Genomic DNA, 19162 nt, shown 5'->3' with positions numbered 1-19162 from the left:
TGCTATCTCAAGATTTTGTCCCCAGAAAATGCTAAACAATTTTGTGTGCATTGAAATAGTGAAGACGATCAAAGTAAGCACAGTTACCACCTTTAAGGCATGTATATTTAAAATCTAAATTTGAGAAGCAATAAAGTGGGAGATGTTTTTTTAACTCAAGCAGAAATGGAAATAGGATAGGGGGACATGTCTTTTTGGCCCATATCGCCCTGATGATTATTTTGGATCCCAACTCAGCTTTGAGTTAAGAAAACTTGTTAGCTGACCTGGCTGTACCAATTCATTATATTTATTTCCCTACCTCACCCTTAAAGTTGCTAACCTGGAGTTTACTCCATCCTTACATTCAGAGCATACTGTTTTGTCTCTCCCATAACACCCAGAATGATTTAAAGTATGAATCCTCTTATGTATCTTTTTTATTGCAATAAGATATACATAAGATTTGGCATTTTAAGCACCTTTGAATGCATAATTCAATGACATTATACTCAGTGTTATGCAACCATCACCACTATCCATATCTAGAAATATTTCATTATCCCAAACAGAAATTTTGTACCCAATAAAAGAAATAACTCCCATTTCCCCTTCCTTCCACTCTCTGGGAACCTCTATTCTACTTTATGTTACTGTGAACTCACCTATTCTAGGTACTTCGTATAAGTGGAATCATACAATATTGGTCCTTTCGTGACTCATTCATTAGCATAATGTCAAGATTCATGCTGTACATGTCAGAACTTCACTCCATTTTATGGCTGAATAATATTAATCAGTTGATGGACACTTGGCTTGTGTTCACCTTATCTTTGTAATGAAGAATGGTGTAATGAGCATTAGTGTACAAATGTCTATTTGATTTCCCTTTTCAATTCTTTTGGATATATGCTTAACTAAGAGTGGAATTGCTGTCATGGTAATTCTGTTCAACATTTTCCACTCCAAACTATCCTGCTGAAGCTGAACCATTTTGCATCCCTACAGCAATACACCAGGGTTCCAGTTTATTCACATCCTTGCCAACAGTTGTTATTTTCCTTTCTTTCTTTCTTTCTTTTAAAATAGCCTTTCAAGAAGTTGTGATATGGTATATCACTGTGGTTTTGATTTTCATTTCCCTTGTGACTAATGATGTTAAGCATCTTTTCATGTGCTTATTGAACATTTGTGTATGTTCTATGGAAAAATATTTATTTAAATCCTTTGCTCATTTTTTTGAGATTGTATTGTCTTGTTTAGTATTGACATGGTTTGTTTTGGAAATGAAGGTTATAGGAAAATGCAACACCCCATTGAACTCAAGTGAATACATTAGAAAAAGGATCATTTTGGTTATGGAGTAAAAACAAGTATTTAGTGTATAATTAGTTCTTTCTTTCATCTCTTGCATTTCTCTTTTGGAAGATCTCATTCTGAATGCATATGTTGAGAGGTAGATGGAATTGTTTTCACAACTGCCTAAAGATAGATACAAACCTCAGACTACAGTAAGAAGTTAGAAATACTAAAATAATTTTTTTATGTCTTCTCTGCTTTCACAGTTTGTTGTGATCCACACAGTCAGAGGCTTTGGTGTAGTCAATAAAGCAGATGTAGATGTTTTTCTGGAACATGGAAAATCCCAAATTTGAGGGATCTTGCCTGGGAAATCCAATGGACGGAGGAGCCTGGTGGGCTGCAGTCCATGGGGTCGCTAAGAGTCGGACACTACTGAGCGACTTCACTTTCACTTTTCACTTTCATGCATTGGAGAAGGAAATGGCAACCCACTCCAGTATTCTTGCCTAGAGAATCCCAGGGATGGGGAAGCCCGGTGGGCTGCCGTCTCTGGGGTCGCACAGAACTGGACACGACTGAAGCAACTTAGCAGCAGCAGCAGCAGCCAGATATAGAATGAAGGATCTCTTGACACCATGGACTGGAAAACAGCTTCTTCTTTTCTCTTTTTAAAATTAAGATTCACAGTTTTAATTTAGACCACAGAGTTTGAGAACTTTAAAAAGATTCGTTGTTTCTGCCTTTCCCCTTTCAGTTAGATAGGGTTCCAGGTCATTCTCTCTTAATCTGGGCATTTAAAGATCCATTAAAGCTTTGTGTTGTGATATATTGCTGCAAACAAGCTTCCTTCCAAAAGGTAAAAAATTAAAAGAATATTCCTGAAAGACGTGGTTTTCCAATTGGATGATTATGTACCGTTGAGGTGGGAAATAGATTCGGAATATATAGAATCTTACTGAAAACACACAGCCTACCTCCTTGTTGCAATTTTTCAGTAGCTGAACTTCCTATATTATTTTATCTGTCTTGCTTCCTATTTGTGCAGTCTAAAATATCATGAGAGGACATAGTTACTGACAGGTTAACCTGAAAGCTGGATGTTTTGCAAACCATTGTATTAAATAATAAAGTTGAGGGTCCTTATCAAAATCTGTCAGAGCCTGGAAATATTCAATAGTTGTTTTATTGCAAAAGCTTTTAAATTCTGCTCAGGTTCTGAACTGATCCCTAAGTAGGTAGAGTTCTCCAACCTGTCCTTTCCTAGGGCACCTACAAAATTAAAACCTAGAAAAGCTACTTCCTTGACTCCTGCTTTGGAGGGTGGAGTAAGGGAGGTTCCCCACTTGTAAGGCTCTACCTCTGTTTCAAGGATTTTACCTCTGATCTGGAGTCCCACTGCTAGTCTGGCTTGATGATTTCATTCTCTCTCTTCCTCTCTCTTTATAATAGACATTATTTTTAAAATTTTTATTTATTTATTGGCTGTGCTGGGTTTTCATTGCTGCACACAGGCTTTTCTCTAGGTGCGGCAAGTGGGGGGCATTCTCCAGTTGCAGTACTCAGGCTTCTCACGGCAGCTTCTCTTGTTGCTCTAGGGCCCTTGGATTCAGTAGCTGTGGTCCCTGGGCTTAGTTGCCCTGCTGCATGTGGGATCTCCTGGGACTGGAGATCAAACCTGTGCCCCCTGCACTGACAGGCAGATTCTTAACCACTGGACCACCAGGGAGGTCCTAGACATTATTTTTTTAAAAAACGGTTTGAGGTTCACAGCAAAATTGCATGTAAAGTATAGAGAGTTCCCAAATATTCCCTGCCCCTATACATGCCCAATGTTCTCCCTATCAGCATCCATACGAAAGTGGACCATTTGTTACAATCAGTGAGCCTACAATGGACACACCATTGTCAATCAAAGTCCACAGTTTATATGAGGGTTCATCCTTGGTGTTGTGCACTCAGCTTTCTTTATAATCCAACTCTCACATCCACACATGACCACTGGAAAAACCATAGCCTTGACTAGACGGACCTTTGTTGGCAAAGTAATGTTTCTGCTTTTTAATATGCTATCTAGGTTGGTCATAACTTTTCTTCCAAGGAGTAAGCATCTTTTAATTTCATGGCTGCAATCACCATCCGCAGTGATTTTGGAGCCAAAAAAAAAATAAAGTCTGACACTATTTCCACTGTTTCCCCATCTATTTCCCATGAAGTGATGGGACCGGATGCCATGATCTTCGTTTTCTGAATGTTGAGCTTTAAGTTAACTTTTTCACTCTCCCCTTTGATTTTCATCAAGAGGCTCTTTAGTTCTTCTTCACTTTCCGTCATAAGGGTGGTGTCATCTGCATATCTGAGGTTATTGATATTCTCCCGGCAATCTTGATTCCAGTTTGTGCTTCCTCCAGCCCAGCCTTTCTCATGATGTACTCTGCATATAAGTTAAATAAGCAGGGTGACAATATACAGCTTTGACGTACTCCTTTTCCTGTTTGGAACCAGTCTGTTGTTCCATGTCCAGTTCTAACTTTTGCTCCCCGACCTGCGTACAGGTTTCTCAAGAGGCAGGTCAGGTGGTCTGGTATTCCCATCTCTTTCAGAATTTTCCACAGTTTATTGTGATCCACACAGTCAAAGGCTTTGGCATAGTCAATAAAGCAGAAATAGATGTTTTTCTGGAACTCTCTTGCTTTTCCGATGATCCAGTGGATGTTGGCAATTTGATCTCTGGTTCCTCTGCCTTTTCTAAAACCAGTTTGAACATCTGGGAGTTCATGTTCACATATTGCTGAAGGCTGACTTGGAGAATTTTGAGCATTACTTTACTAGTGTGTGAGATGAACCCTAAAAAACCTGGCTTTTCTTATCTAACTCATCTTAGATATTGGGCACCAAGAGGGAAATCTAACTCGCCCCAATCTTATCTATAACTCCAGTGTTATACAATGATTATAAGAATTTGGAATCTATTCTGAAGGAAAATAAGGAAAATAATCTATTTCTGTTGGAAAATAAGCTGGGGGATCAAGTGGTCTAGTTAATTTTGTTTATTTATTTATTATTTATCTGACTGTCTCGTCTTAGGTGTGGGACTTGGGATCTTTTGTTGTGGTGCATGGATTCTTTAGTTGTGGCACTTGGACTTAGTTGCTCCACAACATGTGGGATGTCAGTTCCCTGACAAAGGACGGAACCCACATCCCCTGCCTCGCAAAGTGGATTCATAACTACCAGATCACCAGGGAAGTTCCTAGTCTCGTGTTTTATTCCAGCTCTTGTCCAAGATGATCACCAAATGTCTGGCTTTTACCTTTTCTTGGTTTCACTTTTCTCATCTGTAAAATAAAGGGTCTAGTTAGATAACCTTTAAACTTCTTTCCAACTCTTGACTTATCCTGACTCCACATCACCCTCTTTTAACCTAGAAACAATAATCTCTGTCCTTGTCATTCAAAGATTTAGTAATGTTAATGAACTGCCAGAAATAAAAACTTGTTGAATTCTCCAGGAGAGATTCATTTAATCAGAGTGAGTAGATAATGGAGTATTACACTTATTTTCCATATGGTAGTTAAATGGAAATAGTTATATACCATTTATGCATTAGCAAATATTTATGCAGTTAGAATGCCCAACAATGGAATTACAATAACCATAAAATAAGGTTTTGGTTTGCCCTCTTATAATGCCTTCAGAATAGATTCCAAATTCTTATAATCATTGTATAACACTGGAGTTATAGATAAGATTGGGGCGAGTTAAGAATATATAATTAAAATTACTTCTTGAAAGCTTTGTTAACAATTTTTATTTTTCATAAAATTAGGATATAGAACAATTCAAGTGACAAGAACCATAGAATCACAGAATTTTAGATCTGTAAGGGCCCTTGAAGATCATTTCACTAAATCCTCAAATGTACAGGTTGTTCAGTCACTCAGTCGTGTCCAACTCTTTTGCTACCCCATGGACTGCAGCACACCAGGCTTCCCCATCCATCACCAACTCCTGGAGCTTGCACAAATTCATGTCCATTGAGTCGGTGATGCCATCCAACCATCTCATCCTCTGTCGTCCCCTTCTACTTCAAACTTTCCCAACATCAGGGTCTTTTCCAATAAGTTGGCTCTTCACATCAGGTGGCCAAAATACTGGAGCTTCATCTTCAGCATCAGTCCTTCCAATGAATATTCAGGGTTGATTTCCCTTAGAATTGACTGGTTTGATCTCTTTGCAGTCCAGGGGACTCTCAAGAGTCTTCTCCAGCAGCAAATGTATGGGTGAGAAGTCCAAATCACAGAGCGAGTGGTACCAGAGCTGCCTCTAGAGCTCACGTTTATTTGAACTTCAGTCCCTTGGACTGCAAGAGAATCCAACCAGTCCATTCTGAAGGAGATCAGCCCTGGGTGTTCTTTGGAAGGAATGATGCTAAAGCTGAAACTCCAGTACTTTGGCCACCTCATGCAAAGAGTTGACTCATTGGAAAAGACTCTGATGCTGGGAGAGATTGGGGGCAGGAGGAGAAGGGGACGACCCAGGATGAGATGGCTGGATGGCGTCACCAACTCAATGGACGGGAGTTTGAGTGAACTCCAGGAGTTGGTGATGGACAGGGAGGCCTGGCGTGCTGCAATTCATGGGGTCGCAAAGAGTTGGACATGACTGAGTGACTGAACTGAACTGAACTGGTGGTATAGTGGTTAAGACACCATGCTTCTGCAGCAGGGACATGCATTTGATCCTTGGTCAGGGTAAAATCCCACATGTGTGGTGGGTGTGGGGTGGAGGGGGACAAAAAATACCCCAAAAGACAAAACTCACATTTCCCACAAAGATTGCCTCCTGGAGAAAGGGATGTTTACAAGATCATACTTACTTTGTTTTTAATTCTCAGTCTGTAGTTAAGCCTCTTAATAATCTCATAATTATCTAGTCATGTAATCATCAATCATCGATTCTTGAGATAATTTCCTACTATGCAGCGTAGTTTTCCTCTAAAGGAAATCAGTCCTGAATATTCATTGGAAGGACTGATGTTGAAGCTGAAACTCCAATACTTTGGTCACCTGATGCAAAGATCTGACTCATTTGAAAAGACCCTGATGCTGGGAAAGATTGAAGGCGGGAGGAGAAGCAGATGACAGAGGAAGAGGTGGTTGGATGGCATCACTAACTCAATGGACATGAGTTTGAGTAAACTCCAGGAGTTGGTGATGGACAGGGAGGCCTGGCGTGCTGCAGTCCCTGGGGTCGCAGAAAACTACTGAACTGAACTGATGAAGCAGAGTGCTGCTATCTTTCTGGAAGTGATCAGTAAAATGTGGGTCAGATGGGACTACATTAGTACAGTTTTTTGTTGTTTTTATTTTTATTTTTTGAAATGTATTTATTTATTTGACTGTGCCTCAAGGATTGCAAGATCTCAGTTCCCTGACCAGACAGAAGTTGAATCTGGGCCATGGGAGGGAAAGCCTGGAACCTTAATCACTAGACCACCAGGGAATTCACAGTACTTTTTTCTTGTTTTAAGATATAAAATTTAAGTTTTTGAAACCAAAATTTTAAAACATACATGGTACCAAATATTTCATTTGCATACAATTTCGTCTTTTATCTAGATGTTTTAGCATCATGTAGATCCCTTTCCATTATGGTTTATCCCAGGATATTGAATATAGTTCCCCATGCTATATAGTAGGACTTTATTGTTTGTTCATTTTATATGCAAAAGTTTGCATCTATTAACCTCAAATTCCCAGTCCATCCCTACCATTCTCCCACAACCAAAAGTCTGTTTCTGTATCATAGATAAGTTCATTTGTGTCATATTTTATTTATTTTCTTTATTATTTATTTATTTATTAGCCACACTGATAGCGTGCAGGATCTAAGTTCCCTGCCCAGGGATGGAACCTGTGCCCTCTGCAGTGGAAGCATGGAGTCTTAACCACTGGACCGCCAGGAAAGTCCCTGGGTAATATTTTAGATTTCACATATAAATGATATCATATGGTATTTGTTTTTCTCTTTCTGACTTACTTTCCTTAGTGTGATAATCTCTAGGTCCATCCGTGTTGCTGCAAATGGCATTATTTTGTTCTCTTTTATGGCTGAGAAATATTCCATTGTACGTATGCACTACATCCTCTTTATCCATTCATCTGTTGATGGACATTTGGGTTGTTTCCACAACTTGGCTATTGTGAGTAGTGCTGCTATGAACATAGGGGTACATTTTTTTCCCCCTGGATATATGCTCAGGAGTGGGATTGCTGGATCATACGGTAGTTCTTTTTTTAGTTTTCTGAGAAACCGCCATACTGTTTTCCATAGTGGCTGCACCAACTTACATTCCCACAAACAGGTAAAAGAGTTCCGTTTTCTCTACAGGTGGGATGTATTTGATTGCTGTTATTTTTGCTCCCTGTTAGCCAGATCAAGAATTTCGCCATCCTATTATCACAGTGAACACTACCTCAGCTGAGAACAAGGCTTCTCAGAGCTTTGGACAGGGAATTTTGAGATCAGAAAAGATATTATTCTCCTCTTATTCCAAGACTCAGAAAGGTGATTTGCTTTGTCCGTGACCACATAGCTGTTAACAACAGTCCCAGGACCAGAACTTTGACCTCCAGCCTCCCAATGCTTTCCATGACAATGAAATCAAAATGATTTGCTAGTGACTGTATCCTTCTTGTTCTTAGAACAATCTTCTCAGCAAAAGTCTGCTTGATTTCAAACGATGGATATTCTTTAGTGTTCATTTGGCTGAGAGGACTAGAACTTTCCCTTAACGTCATTGCTCTTCAACCACAATGTGTCCTCGTAATGCCAGCCAGCTGTTTTTCAAATATATTCAAAGTGTTAGTAGATGAGAGAATGTGGACATAGCAATGCAAGTCTGTCTACACTTTTAGAAAACAAGTGTCTATTGCACTAAACACTATCATCATATACAAAAGGCTAACCATTATGCAATTTACCTCTTCTGGTCTAAGGATGAAAAACTAGGAAATATCCTGATGGACATTGCTCACCTAATAGTTGAGATAATTATGACTTTGATCCCACCACAGATTTCGCTTCAGTTTTGCAGGATTTCTAGTTGGAAATAAAACCCCATACTTCTTAGCTTCTGCATCTTAAAGACAGACAAGCCTGGCTTCCTGCAACCTTTCAAGTAAGAGGGAGAGTACATGGCCATTCTCACAGTAGTCATGGTAACTATATAACCAGAAACTTCACTCACTCATAATAACTGTGCTGTGAAATAAATGTTTTAGCAGCCCTTTCTGCAATTTCTCCACTCCTGAAAAAAGATGGCATAGCTCTGAGGCTGCATGAAACTGGGTGTGGAATAAGGATGGAGAGTAAAGACTTCATATGTGGAGACAATGTGGTTAAGAATGAAATCTTCCACGGGTTGTTTTTTTTTTTCCTTAAAGATTTGCTGGAGGGACTTCCAAATCACTGGTGGTCCAGTGATTATGACTCTTCGCTCCCAGTGCAGGGGGCCTGAATTCGATCCATGATTGGGGAACTAGATCCCACTTGCCACAACTGCAACTAAGACCTGGTACAGCCAAATAAACAAATAAAAACAAACTTTTTAAAAAAAGGTTTGGACTTCCCTGGTGGTACCGTGGATAAGAGTCTGCCTACTGAAACGGAGGACATGGGTTTGGTCCCTGATCCAAGAGGATTCCACATGCTGCAGGCAACTAAAGTCCATGGGCCACAACTGCTGAGCCTGTGCTCTAGGGCCTGCGAGCCACAATTAGTGAACCCCTGGGAGGCAACTGCTGAGCCCAGACTCCCTGGAGCCTATGCTCCCCACCAGGAGGCGCTACCACAGTGAGAAACTGTGCGCTGCAGCGAAGAGGAGCCCCCAACTAGCCCCAGCTGGAGAGGGCCCACGAACAGCAACCTAAGATAAGTAAGGGAAAGTGTGAGTGTAAAATCACTTCAGTTGTGTCTGACTGTTTTCCACCCTCTGGACTGTAGCCCATCAGGCTTCTCCGTCCATGGGATTCTCCAGGCAAGAATATTGGAGTGGACTGCCATGACCTCCTCCAGGGAATCTTCCCATCACAGGGATCGAACCCATGTCTCATGCATCTCCTGCTTTGGCAGACAGATTCTTTACCACTAGCACCGCCTAGGAAACCCCAGATAAATGAATAAATTATTAAAAAAAAAGATTTGCTGAAGATCATACTTTTTAATGGGGTACAGATCAATGATGGGGATTTTACATCAATGCTCACAAGAGCCAGTTGCAATTGCTAACATAAGTATGACTCTGAGACAGTAATTTTTCCTTCAAACTATATTTTTGGGGAGCTTTTTTGCCCACTAAATTAATGTGCATACAATATAAAAATAGCTGATTGATTTAGGAAACCTAGTTATAGTTACTAGAAGAAAAGAGAAGTAATGATCTCTTGAACTAAAACTCAAAGTCAATTATTTGGTATTATGTAGAGTAAATCAAGACTCTGGTATTAAAGATTTCCACCTTAAAATTTTTTTCCATCTTAAAAAAAAAAATCAAGACTCTGGTAAAAAAGATTTCTATCTTAGGGACTTCCTTAGTGGTTGAGTGGTTAAGAATCTGTCTTGCAATGCAGGGAACACAAGTTCAATCCCTGGTCAGAGAACTAAGATCCCACTTGCCTCAGAGCAGCTAAGCCTGTGTGCCATAACTAGAGCTGACGTGCTGCAAGATGCAAGGAAGACCCTGCATGCCACAACTAAGACTTGACACAGCCAAATAAATATTAAATTTTAAAAAAGTGTTAAAGAAAAAATTGTACCTTAAAAAAATTCTCTTTCCCTCTCTCCATTGTTCCTGAAAATTTCCCACTTTTTAATGGATCATCTTAATATTTTACTTACTAACTTTATGCCTAACTAACTTTATTTTTGTGAGTGGAATAAATTCCACCAATTTTGGAGCAGTTTCGGCGTACAGATAAAATCCTCAAATAAACAGTACTTGGGTGGGACTTGCCCACATATGATGTGGTTTTGTCTGGTCATCTGTTCTGATTTAGGAGAAAGGAGGGCTCCTAGTGATTAGCCCCGGTGGGAAGCTATTTTCTGTACTAGTGAGCGCTGCTCAATGATCTTCAAAGGGAATTAAGAGGATTGTGGTGATGTGGTTTGCAGGTCACCCCCACTGGATATTAAGATCAAACTGCGCCTGGAGAGTTCAACTGCTTTTGTTTACCCAGTACGCCCAGCCTCACATACCCCCCATCTTGATTATTTATTTTTGTTTGTTGAGCTTTCTTTTTGGCTCTAGGGAAATATCAAACACTGGGCAGGGAGAAGGGAGTTGTATGGATCATGACCTTGATGTATTGTTTGACCAGTGCACTACTAGAAAACATTTTCAGGAATTGCCCATGCTGGGAGAAGTTACTAAAAAAACTGAAGCTTCCCACCCCCCCACCCGCCCCCACACCCCTCCGGAGCCGTGCTGGTTCTGCAGCTCTGTGGCAAGCCGTGGAGTCGGGGTTCTATTCCACAGGATGGGCTTTGTTAAAGTTGTCAGGAACAAGGCCTACTTCAAGAGATACCAAGTGAAATTCAGAAGAAGGCGAGAGGGCAAAACTGACTACTATGCTTGGAAACGATTGGTAATCCAAGATAAAAATAAGTACAACACACCTAAATACAGAATGATTGTTCGTGTAACGAACAGAGATGTCATTTGTCAGATTGCTTATGCCCATATAGAAGGAGATATGATAGTCTGTGCCGCTTATGCTCATGAACTCCCAAAATACGGTGTGAAGGCTGGCCTGACATATTATGCTGCAGCATATTGTTCTGGCCTGCTGCTGGCCCGCAGGCTTCTTAATAGGTTTGGTATGGACAAAATTTATGAAGGCCAAGTCGAGGTGACTGGAGATGAATACAATGTGGAAAGCATTGATGGTCAACCTGATGCCTTCACCTGTTACTTGGATGCAGGACTTGCCAGAACTACTACTGGGAATAAAGTTTTGGGGGCCCTAAAGGGAGCTGTCAGTGGAGGCTTGTCTATCCCTCACAGTACCGAACGATTCCCTGGTTATGATTCAGAAAGCAAAGAATTCAGTGCTGAGGTACACCGCAAGTACATCATGGGGCAAAACGTTGCAGATTACATGTGTTACCTGATTGAAGAAGATGAAGATGCTTACAAGAAACAGTTCTCTCAGTACATAAAGAACAACGTAACTCCAGACATGATGGAGGAAATGTATAAGAAAGCTCATGCTGCAATACGAGAGAATCCAGTGTATGAGAAGAAGCCTAAGATAGAAGTTAAAAAGAAGAGGTGGAACCGTCCCAAAATGTCACTTGCCCAGAAGAAAGATCGGGCAGCTCAGAATAAGGCAAGCTTTCTTAGAGCTCAGGAACGAGCTGCTGAGAGTTAAATCAAACCACAATTTTCTATCAAGATTTTTCAGATAAGACAATAATAAACTTATTGAACAAGCAAAAAAAAAAAAAAACAACTGAAGAAATATATACATTTTACCTTAATTTTCACTTCTTTCTTAAAAATGTTTATGTTTGCTTTGCAAAGATAACACTGCTTGGTGTAAAGAAGTTAGACAAATAGGTTAAATAAAAAGAAAAAGGAAAAATATCCCTAGAAATTCCATCATACTATCAAAGCCGTCAATCTCTCTTTTCTATGCATATGTGTACCCATATACACACATACATACACAAGCATGTAAGCTAATTTTCTTCCGCAGATCACAAAAATAGAAACACTGGGACATATTTGAAAATGGTAGTGGTACTATCTCCATGAAATGGTGCTTAAAGATTATTTTTATTTTTAGTTTCTGTTCTAACAATTGTGAAATTACAATTCACAATTTATGTAGGCGAGTTCATATGCTATCACATTCATGTACATCTTTGTGTACGTGTGTTTCATTAGATTCAGAATTTATAAAAATTTTATCCTCCCTTTGGGGATTTTGGTTATTACATTGTTTCTTCGAAAAATATAAGAGATCGAGACACACTATGATCTAAATGACAACCCACTTCAGTATTCTTGCCTGGAAAATCTCATGGAAAGAGGAGCCTGGTGGGCTATAATCTGTGGGATCAAAAAGAGTCAGACACGACTTAGTGACTGAGCATGCATCCCATTTTCACCAGACAATATTTTATGGATATCTTTCTATCTGTATACTTAGAAGGATATCTATCTATCTTCCTATGTCTCTGTCTAGCTACCTGTAGAGATCTATAGTCCTTTGAAGCATTCCCTTACACAAATGTTCTATAATTTATAATTAACCCTCAAATTTGTTTGATTATAAAAGTAAAACATTTTGAGACACTACAGAAATATACGAGGTAAGTTTCTTCCCCTAGTCCTCCCCACTCCCTTCTAGGAGTATCTACTGTTGATAGTTTGGTATGTATCCTTCCAGACTTTTTTACTTTTGATGCAAAAAAAAGCAAGCAATATACAGTTTTTAACTTATTTTTACAAAAATAAGGCCATTGTAAGGTGTAAGATGATTCTGCAGCTTACTTTTTCCAGCCAATATCATGATACAACTTATATCAGGGTACATAGTCTTTTTAAATGACTTTGTAGTATTCCAGTAGTATGGGTCAGCCTTCTGTTGATTTAACATTTAGGTTTTCCCTCCAATTTTCACATTTTATTTTTGTTCACTTGACTTATTAACTCAATGATAAAGTCATAATAGTGGAATTTCTGGGTTGAAGAGCAAGTTCATTTAAAATACTGATAAACAAGCCAAAATGCCCTCCAGGAAAGTTCTATATACTATTTCACTTCTTTACAAAAATGCAGAGAGGATCTATTGTATGGGAATAATTTTTTTCTTCATCAATTTGGTCAGCAATAAATATACTTTCCTTGTTGATTTTATTTCTATTTCTGTGATTACTGATAAGGTTAAACATATTCTCATATGTCATGACCATTCAGTTTTTCTTACACTCATTTCAACAGAAATGATTGGCTCTCTCTTATTAACTTGTAGAAGTTCTTTCTATATTAGAGAAATTAGTTACCTATCATATGAGCTGCAAATATTCTTCCAATTTGTCATTTGTCTTTCAAACTTGTTTATAGTAATTTTTGCCATATAGAACATACAGAAATTGCCTTCATTTCTGTGTTTTTTTGTGTTTGGTCAAATTGATCAATCTTTTTTTTGTTGTTGTTCCAGGGCTTCATGTCAAGCCTATAAAAAGAGACCCCTCACCCCAGGATTATACAAAGTGCTACCATATTTTCCTTCCAGAACTCTCACACTTCCATTCTTCTGCATTTAACCTTTTAATCTATCTGGAATTCATTTTTGTATAAGCTGTGAGGTATGAGTCTAGCTTTAATTTTTTTTCCCAAATAGTTAGCGCTTGTCCCAACAACATTTATTGAACAGTTGAATAATCCATATTTTCTGCCCTGATTTTTATTGTCTTATTTAGCAAATACTAATTTCCCAAAAAGGCTTCACTGGTGGCTTAATTAGTAAAGAATCTGCCTGCAAAATAGGAGACCCAGTTTTGATCCCTGGGTTGGGAAGATCCCCTGGAGAAGGAAATGGCAATCCACTCCAGTATTATTGAGTGGAGAATTGCATGGACAGGGGAGCCATTTGAGTCTACTTTGGACTCCGTTATGTTCCCTTGTTTTATCTACTGTTTAATTCCTGGGCCAATAACACACTGTTTTAATTTCTGTAGCTTAAAAATATTTTCTAGGGGATTTCCAGGCAGTCCAGTGGTTAGGTCTCCAGGCTACCACTTCCAGGAGCATAGGTTCAATCCTTGGTAGGGGGAATAAGATGTCACAAGCTGTGTGGTGTGGCAAAAAAAAAAAAAAAAAAAATCTAGGGTTTTGGTAGGGTTACTCCTTTAAAAATACTAGTTTTTATTTCTGCAAGTTTTAAAAAATTTATTTTGTGTTGGAGTATAGTTGATTAACAATGTTGTGTTAGTTTTAGATGTATAGCAGAGTGATTCAGCTATATATATATATGTATATATATACACACACATGTATCTATTCTTCAAATTCTTTTCTCATTTAGGTTATAACTCCATAAGTTTTTAATTGAATTGAAATTCATATGACATAAAATTAACCAATTTAAAGTAAAAAATTCAGTGGCTTTTAGTAGATTCCCACTGTTGAGTAAACAACACTTTTAAATAGTTCCCAAACATTTTAATCACCCTAAAAGGAAACCCCATCCTACTAAGCAGTTTTCCCTCCTTCCCCCATCCATAAATTTTTAACACAAAAAATTGATCTTTTATTATGCAACCTCAGATTTCCTGTCTACTGTGTATTAAGGAAGCTTAAAATTTAAGACCAAGTTCAGGATCACGGAGAAGACTTCCCTGATTAAGGCCTTACTCCAGCATGCCTCTGCATACCCCCAGCTTGCTTCTTCATCCCCAGCCTCCCAAACTCAACTTGGATTCTGTTGATCTATTAAACTGCTTTGTGATTTTCCTAAAGTATCTGTGACATTTTTCTCAAGCAGCTCCTCAATAATCTTGTAAACCCACTTTTTTCTCTTCTCCAGTCCACCCTCGGAGCATCCAGTCCTGGATTTACAGTCACATTCTCATTAAATTCTTGTTGATTGATTGTTATAAAATTTTCCGTATTAGACTCAGCAGGGTCCCTGGAGGCTGTCGGGAGCATGATTTAAATGAGAATTAAGAGGGAATTAAACATACAGTCTTTTACTTTCAGATAATATGAAACCATTAGCTGCCATATATAAGTGCCTATTTACTCTCCTGTCATACACATTGTTGGAGAAGGCAATGGCACCCCACTCCAGTACTCTTGCCTGGGAAATCCCATGGGCGGAGGAGCCTGGTAGGCTGCAGTCCATGGGGTCTCGAAGAGTCGGACACGACTGAGCGACTTCACTTTCACTTTTCACTTTCATGCACTGGAGAAGGAAATGGCAACCCACTCCAGTGTTCTTGCCTGGAGAATCCCAGGGACGGGGGAGCCTGGTGGGCTCCCATCTATGGGGTCGCACAGAGTCGGACACGACTGAAGTGACTTAGCAGCAGCAGCATACACATTGTCTCGTTTAATCCTTACAACAATCTGCAGTGGGGGTTTACTGATGATACATATCCACAGAGGTAAATAACTTCCCTAAAGTCCCTGGGCTGAATGTCAGATTCAAGCTTGGATGTCGGGTTCCCCTGACTATCTAGCACTTTCTAGCATGCTGTGTTGTCCCGGGATCAACCCTCCTTCGGTGGAATGGCTACCCATCCTAGTTCACTTCCACCGTTACAGTCAAGGTTGCTTAGAGGAAACATGTAAGCACGCCTCCTGAGGTATATGATTAGGACAGCCAAGGAGTACCAAAGAAACGCCCCTTTCCTCATACAGGACTTTACTTCATGCCCTGGCTAAGCTATCAGGGATCAGTGGTGTCACCCTTGCTTCATAATATTCTGTGTCCCGAATGGAGTCCCATGTTGGCTGACCCGGCTGTTTTTTGTTTGCTTGCTTTGTTTTCTATTTATTTGGCTGTGCTGTGTCTTGGTTGTGGCATGGGGGACCTTGGTTACGGCATGTGGGATCTACTTCCCTCACCAGGGTTGGAACTCAGGCCCCTGCATTGGGACCACAGAGTCTTAGCCACTGTACCACCAGAAAGTCCCTGGCTCAGCTATTTTAACTGTCTCCTTGGCTAGAGCTGGAGCTGCTATCTGCAGCTGAAGCCTCAACTGCAAGCCTGGGAGACATCATTAGCCTAAGGGGATGTTTGGAGTGCCATCTCTTCTCAATCTGCTCACCCAGCATCCTCTAGGAAAGGTGTGAAGCTCAGGGATGTCAGAGAGCACTATTTGGAGACATTAAGTGTAAACAAATCAGAAACATGAGGACTGGCTTCCCTCAGAAGAAATTCACATTTTAAAGTGGAAAGAAAAATAAATGGGACAACAATCAGCTGGGCTTGGAGTATCGCAAGGCAGGGTTATAGTACATCAGCAAATCCTAATCACACAGCCCCAGCCCCCCACCCCCACAGGTGCAGAAAGACAGCCCACCTCTGGGCTGGTATGGTCCTGGGTCTGTGTTCTCAGGAGACAGAGGCCCCAGAGGTGAAAGCAGGAGGCGTGTGTTCATGGTACAGCAACACCACTTAGCACCCCATGTGACCTTTGTAATCTGCAATACACCTGATCCTAGTACATTTCGTCTGTTAAACAAAGAGGAGGTTTATGATGATAGGATCTTTCTTACCTGATGAAGATCTTTATGACATTATGGTTACAGTTTAGTTCAGTTTAGTTGCTCAGTCATGTCAGAGCTCAGTCGTGTCAGCTGCTCAGAGCTTAGTGGCTCAGCCGTGCCACCCCATGGACTGCAGCACGCCAGACTTCCCTGTCCATCACCAAATCCTGGAGCTTGCTCAAACCCATGTCCATTGCATCGGTGATCTCATCCAACCATCTCATCCTCTGTCATCCCCTTCTCCTCCTGCCATCGGTCTTTCCCAGGATCAGGGTCGACTCCAGTGAGTCAGTTGCTCGAATCAGGTGGCCAAAGTATCAGAATTTCAGCTTCAGCATCAGTCCTTCCAACTGATTTCCTTTAGGATTGACTGGTTTGATCTTCTTGCAGTCCCAGGGACTCTCAAGAAACTTCTCCAACACTACAGTTCAAAAACATCAGTTCTTCAGCGCTCAGCTTTCTTTATAGTCCAACTCTCACATCCATACGTGGCTACTGGAAAAACCATAGCTTTGACTAGATGGATCTTTGTCAGCAAAGGTTACAATTTGCTGTAAATTATTAAGTCATTATTATTTAGCTGCATGATAAAGACTTTGGAGAGATAATGAGTAATGATAATGACCAAATTTGGTCAAATGCACTGACAATTTGAGGCTTCCCTGATGGTCCATTGGTTAAGACACCGATCACACTTCCATTGCAGAGAGCAGGGATTCAATCCCTAGTTATGGAAGCAACATGGCCAAAAAATAAGAAAAAATGTGCTGACAATTTGTAAAATGGCTATAAGATTTTTCCTTCATGGAGAATTTAGATAAACACTAATTTCAATAACTATTTTTATTAGATGACCCTTCATCATACTGGCCTCCTAGGTGACATACTCCATCCATAATAACAGGAACCCAATCCTGGGGGCTATGTATGAGTGTATTTGGTGGATGGGAGTATGTGTGTAGTATTGGGAGTAGTAATGAGCTAAAAGACCTTAATACTGGAAGGAAGATAAAAAATCATTAAGTCCAATTTTCTTATTTTCCAGGTCAGAAAAATGAAGCCCAGAGGGACAAAGTAATTTGCCTGAGGTCATACAGCAAATGGCTGAAGTAGGGTTCAGACTCAGCTTTTCATTCTTTTGACATACTTGTTATTGTTCAGTTGCTAATTTGCATCTGACTCTTCTTCAACCCCATGGACTATATAGCCTGCCAGACTCCTCTGACCCTAGGATTTCCCAGGCAAGAATACTGGGGTGGGTTGTCATTTCCTTCTGCAGGGAATCTTCCCACCCCAGGGATCAAACCTTCATCTCCTGCATTGGCAGGCGGATTCTTTACCACTGAGCCACGAGGGAAGCCCCACACACTTGTTGGCAGTTTCCCAAACTGCAAGATACAACCCATTAGTGAGTTGTAGAATCAGAGGTGTATTCAGCGCTAAAAAAGAATAGGTTCTACACACATCCTCCTACCTGCTTCTTCCTCTCTTCCTTGCCATCCTATGTGTGGTTGAATTTGCTCCTCACCATGTCTTCTCACAAGACGTTCAGGATCAAGTGATTCCTGGCCAAGAAATAAAAGCAGAGTCATCGCTTTCCCCAATGAATTGGAATCAAAACTGGTAACAGAATCAGGTACAACTCCAAGGGAAAACATTGGAGAAGAACCAAGCTATGTCTCTAAGGAGCCTTGCACATGAAGTGGCACACATATTCATGCTGTGTCAACATCACTTGGGGCTTCCCAGGTAGCACTAGTGGTAAAGAATCTGCCTGCCTATGCAGGAGAGGTAAGAGATGTGGGTTTGATCCCTGGGTTGGGAAGATCCCCTGGAGGAGGACATGGGAACCCACTCTAGTATTCTTGCCTGGGAAATCCCATGGACAGAGGAGTCTGGTGGGCTACCGTCCATAGGGCTGCAAAGAGTCGGACACTACTGAGTGTCTGAGCATACACACAAGGTCACTTAGATCTTACCATATTACTCTGAGAACATCACTACTTTCTGAACAGCTGGACATGTTTTATTGGGAAAATGATTTTTCTCTTTGTGTTAGTATTTCTGCACTAGCACTTTGGCCCAGTAATAAATATGTGAGATCTTTTGTTGGGAAAAAAATAGAAGAGAATCAAATAGGAAAGATCAGAGTGCATAACCAATAGGAAGAGTAAGTACATATTGCCTTGAAAAACTTTTGATGCACTTATATATTTTTACTGTCTGAGCCACCAGGGAAGCCCAATGCACTTATATATTTTTATAAATATATGTTACCTGGGACATACATAAGATGTATTTCTTGCTGTGGGTTACAGCTTTTGTTTATCCATTTTATTTATTTTTTGCCTTGCCTTGCAGCATGTGGTATCTTAGTTCTCCAACCAGGGACTGAACCCACCCCCTGCAATGGAAGCATGGAGACTTAACCACTGGACTGTCAGGGAAGTCCAGGTTATGGTTTTCAAAAGTCTAAAAAACTGATACTCTAAAGGGACATGGTTCTGCCCTCAGGTTCTTATAGTCTAGTAATTCAAAGAAAGAATAAATGCATATGCACTAATTCCTATCTACATTTCACACGCACACACACACGTT

The 19162-nt window shown here is 40.2% G+C and overlaps 1 protein-coding gene and 1 pseudogene across 1 annotated transcript; both read left to right on the top strand.

The window, feature by feature from the left end:
• The first annotated feature begins 10762 nt into the window (after nucleotides 1–10762).
• On the top strand, nucleotides 10763–11784 carry LOC101116922 (large ribosomal subunit protein uL18-like). The gene has a single exon (XM_042256089.2). It carries the CDS (start codon nucleotides 10818–10820, stop codon nucleotides 11709–11711), a length of 894 nt encoding a protein of 297 aa, XP_042112023.1. The 5' UTR covers nucleotides 10763–10817; the 3' UTR covers nucleotides 11712–11784.
• Nucleotides 11785–18093: 6309 nt separating this feature from the next.
• Nucleotides 18094–18249, top strand: LOC105612018 (large ribosomal subunit protein eL39-like; annotated as a pseudogene).
• Nucleotides 18250–19162: the final 913 nt, after the last annotated feature.

The sequence above is a fragment of the Ovis aries genome, chromosome 11, assembly GCF_016772045.2.
Source record: "Ovis aries strain OAR_USU_Benz2616 breed Rambouillet chromosome 11, ARS-UI_Ramb_v3.0, whole genome shotgun sequence".
NCBI classification, from domain to species: domain Eukaryota; kingdom Metazoa; phylum Chordata; class Mammalia; order Artiodactyla; family Bovidae; genus Ovis; species Ovis aries.
Note: the sequence above shows the minus strand (reverse complement) of the source record. Positions and strands in the feature narration are given on the sequence as shown.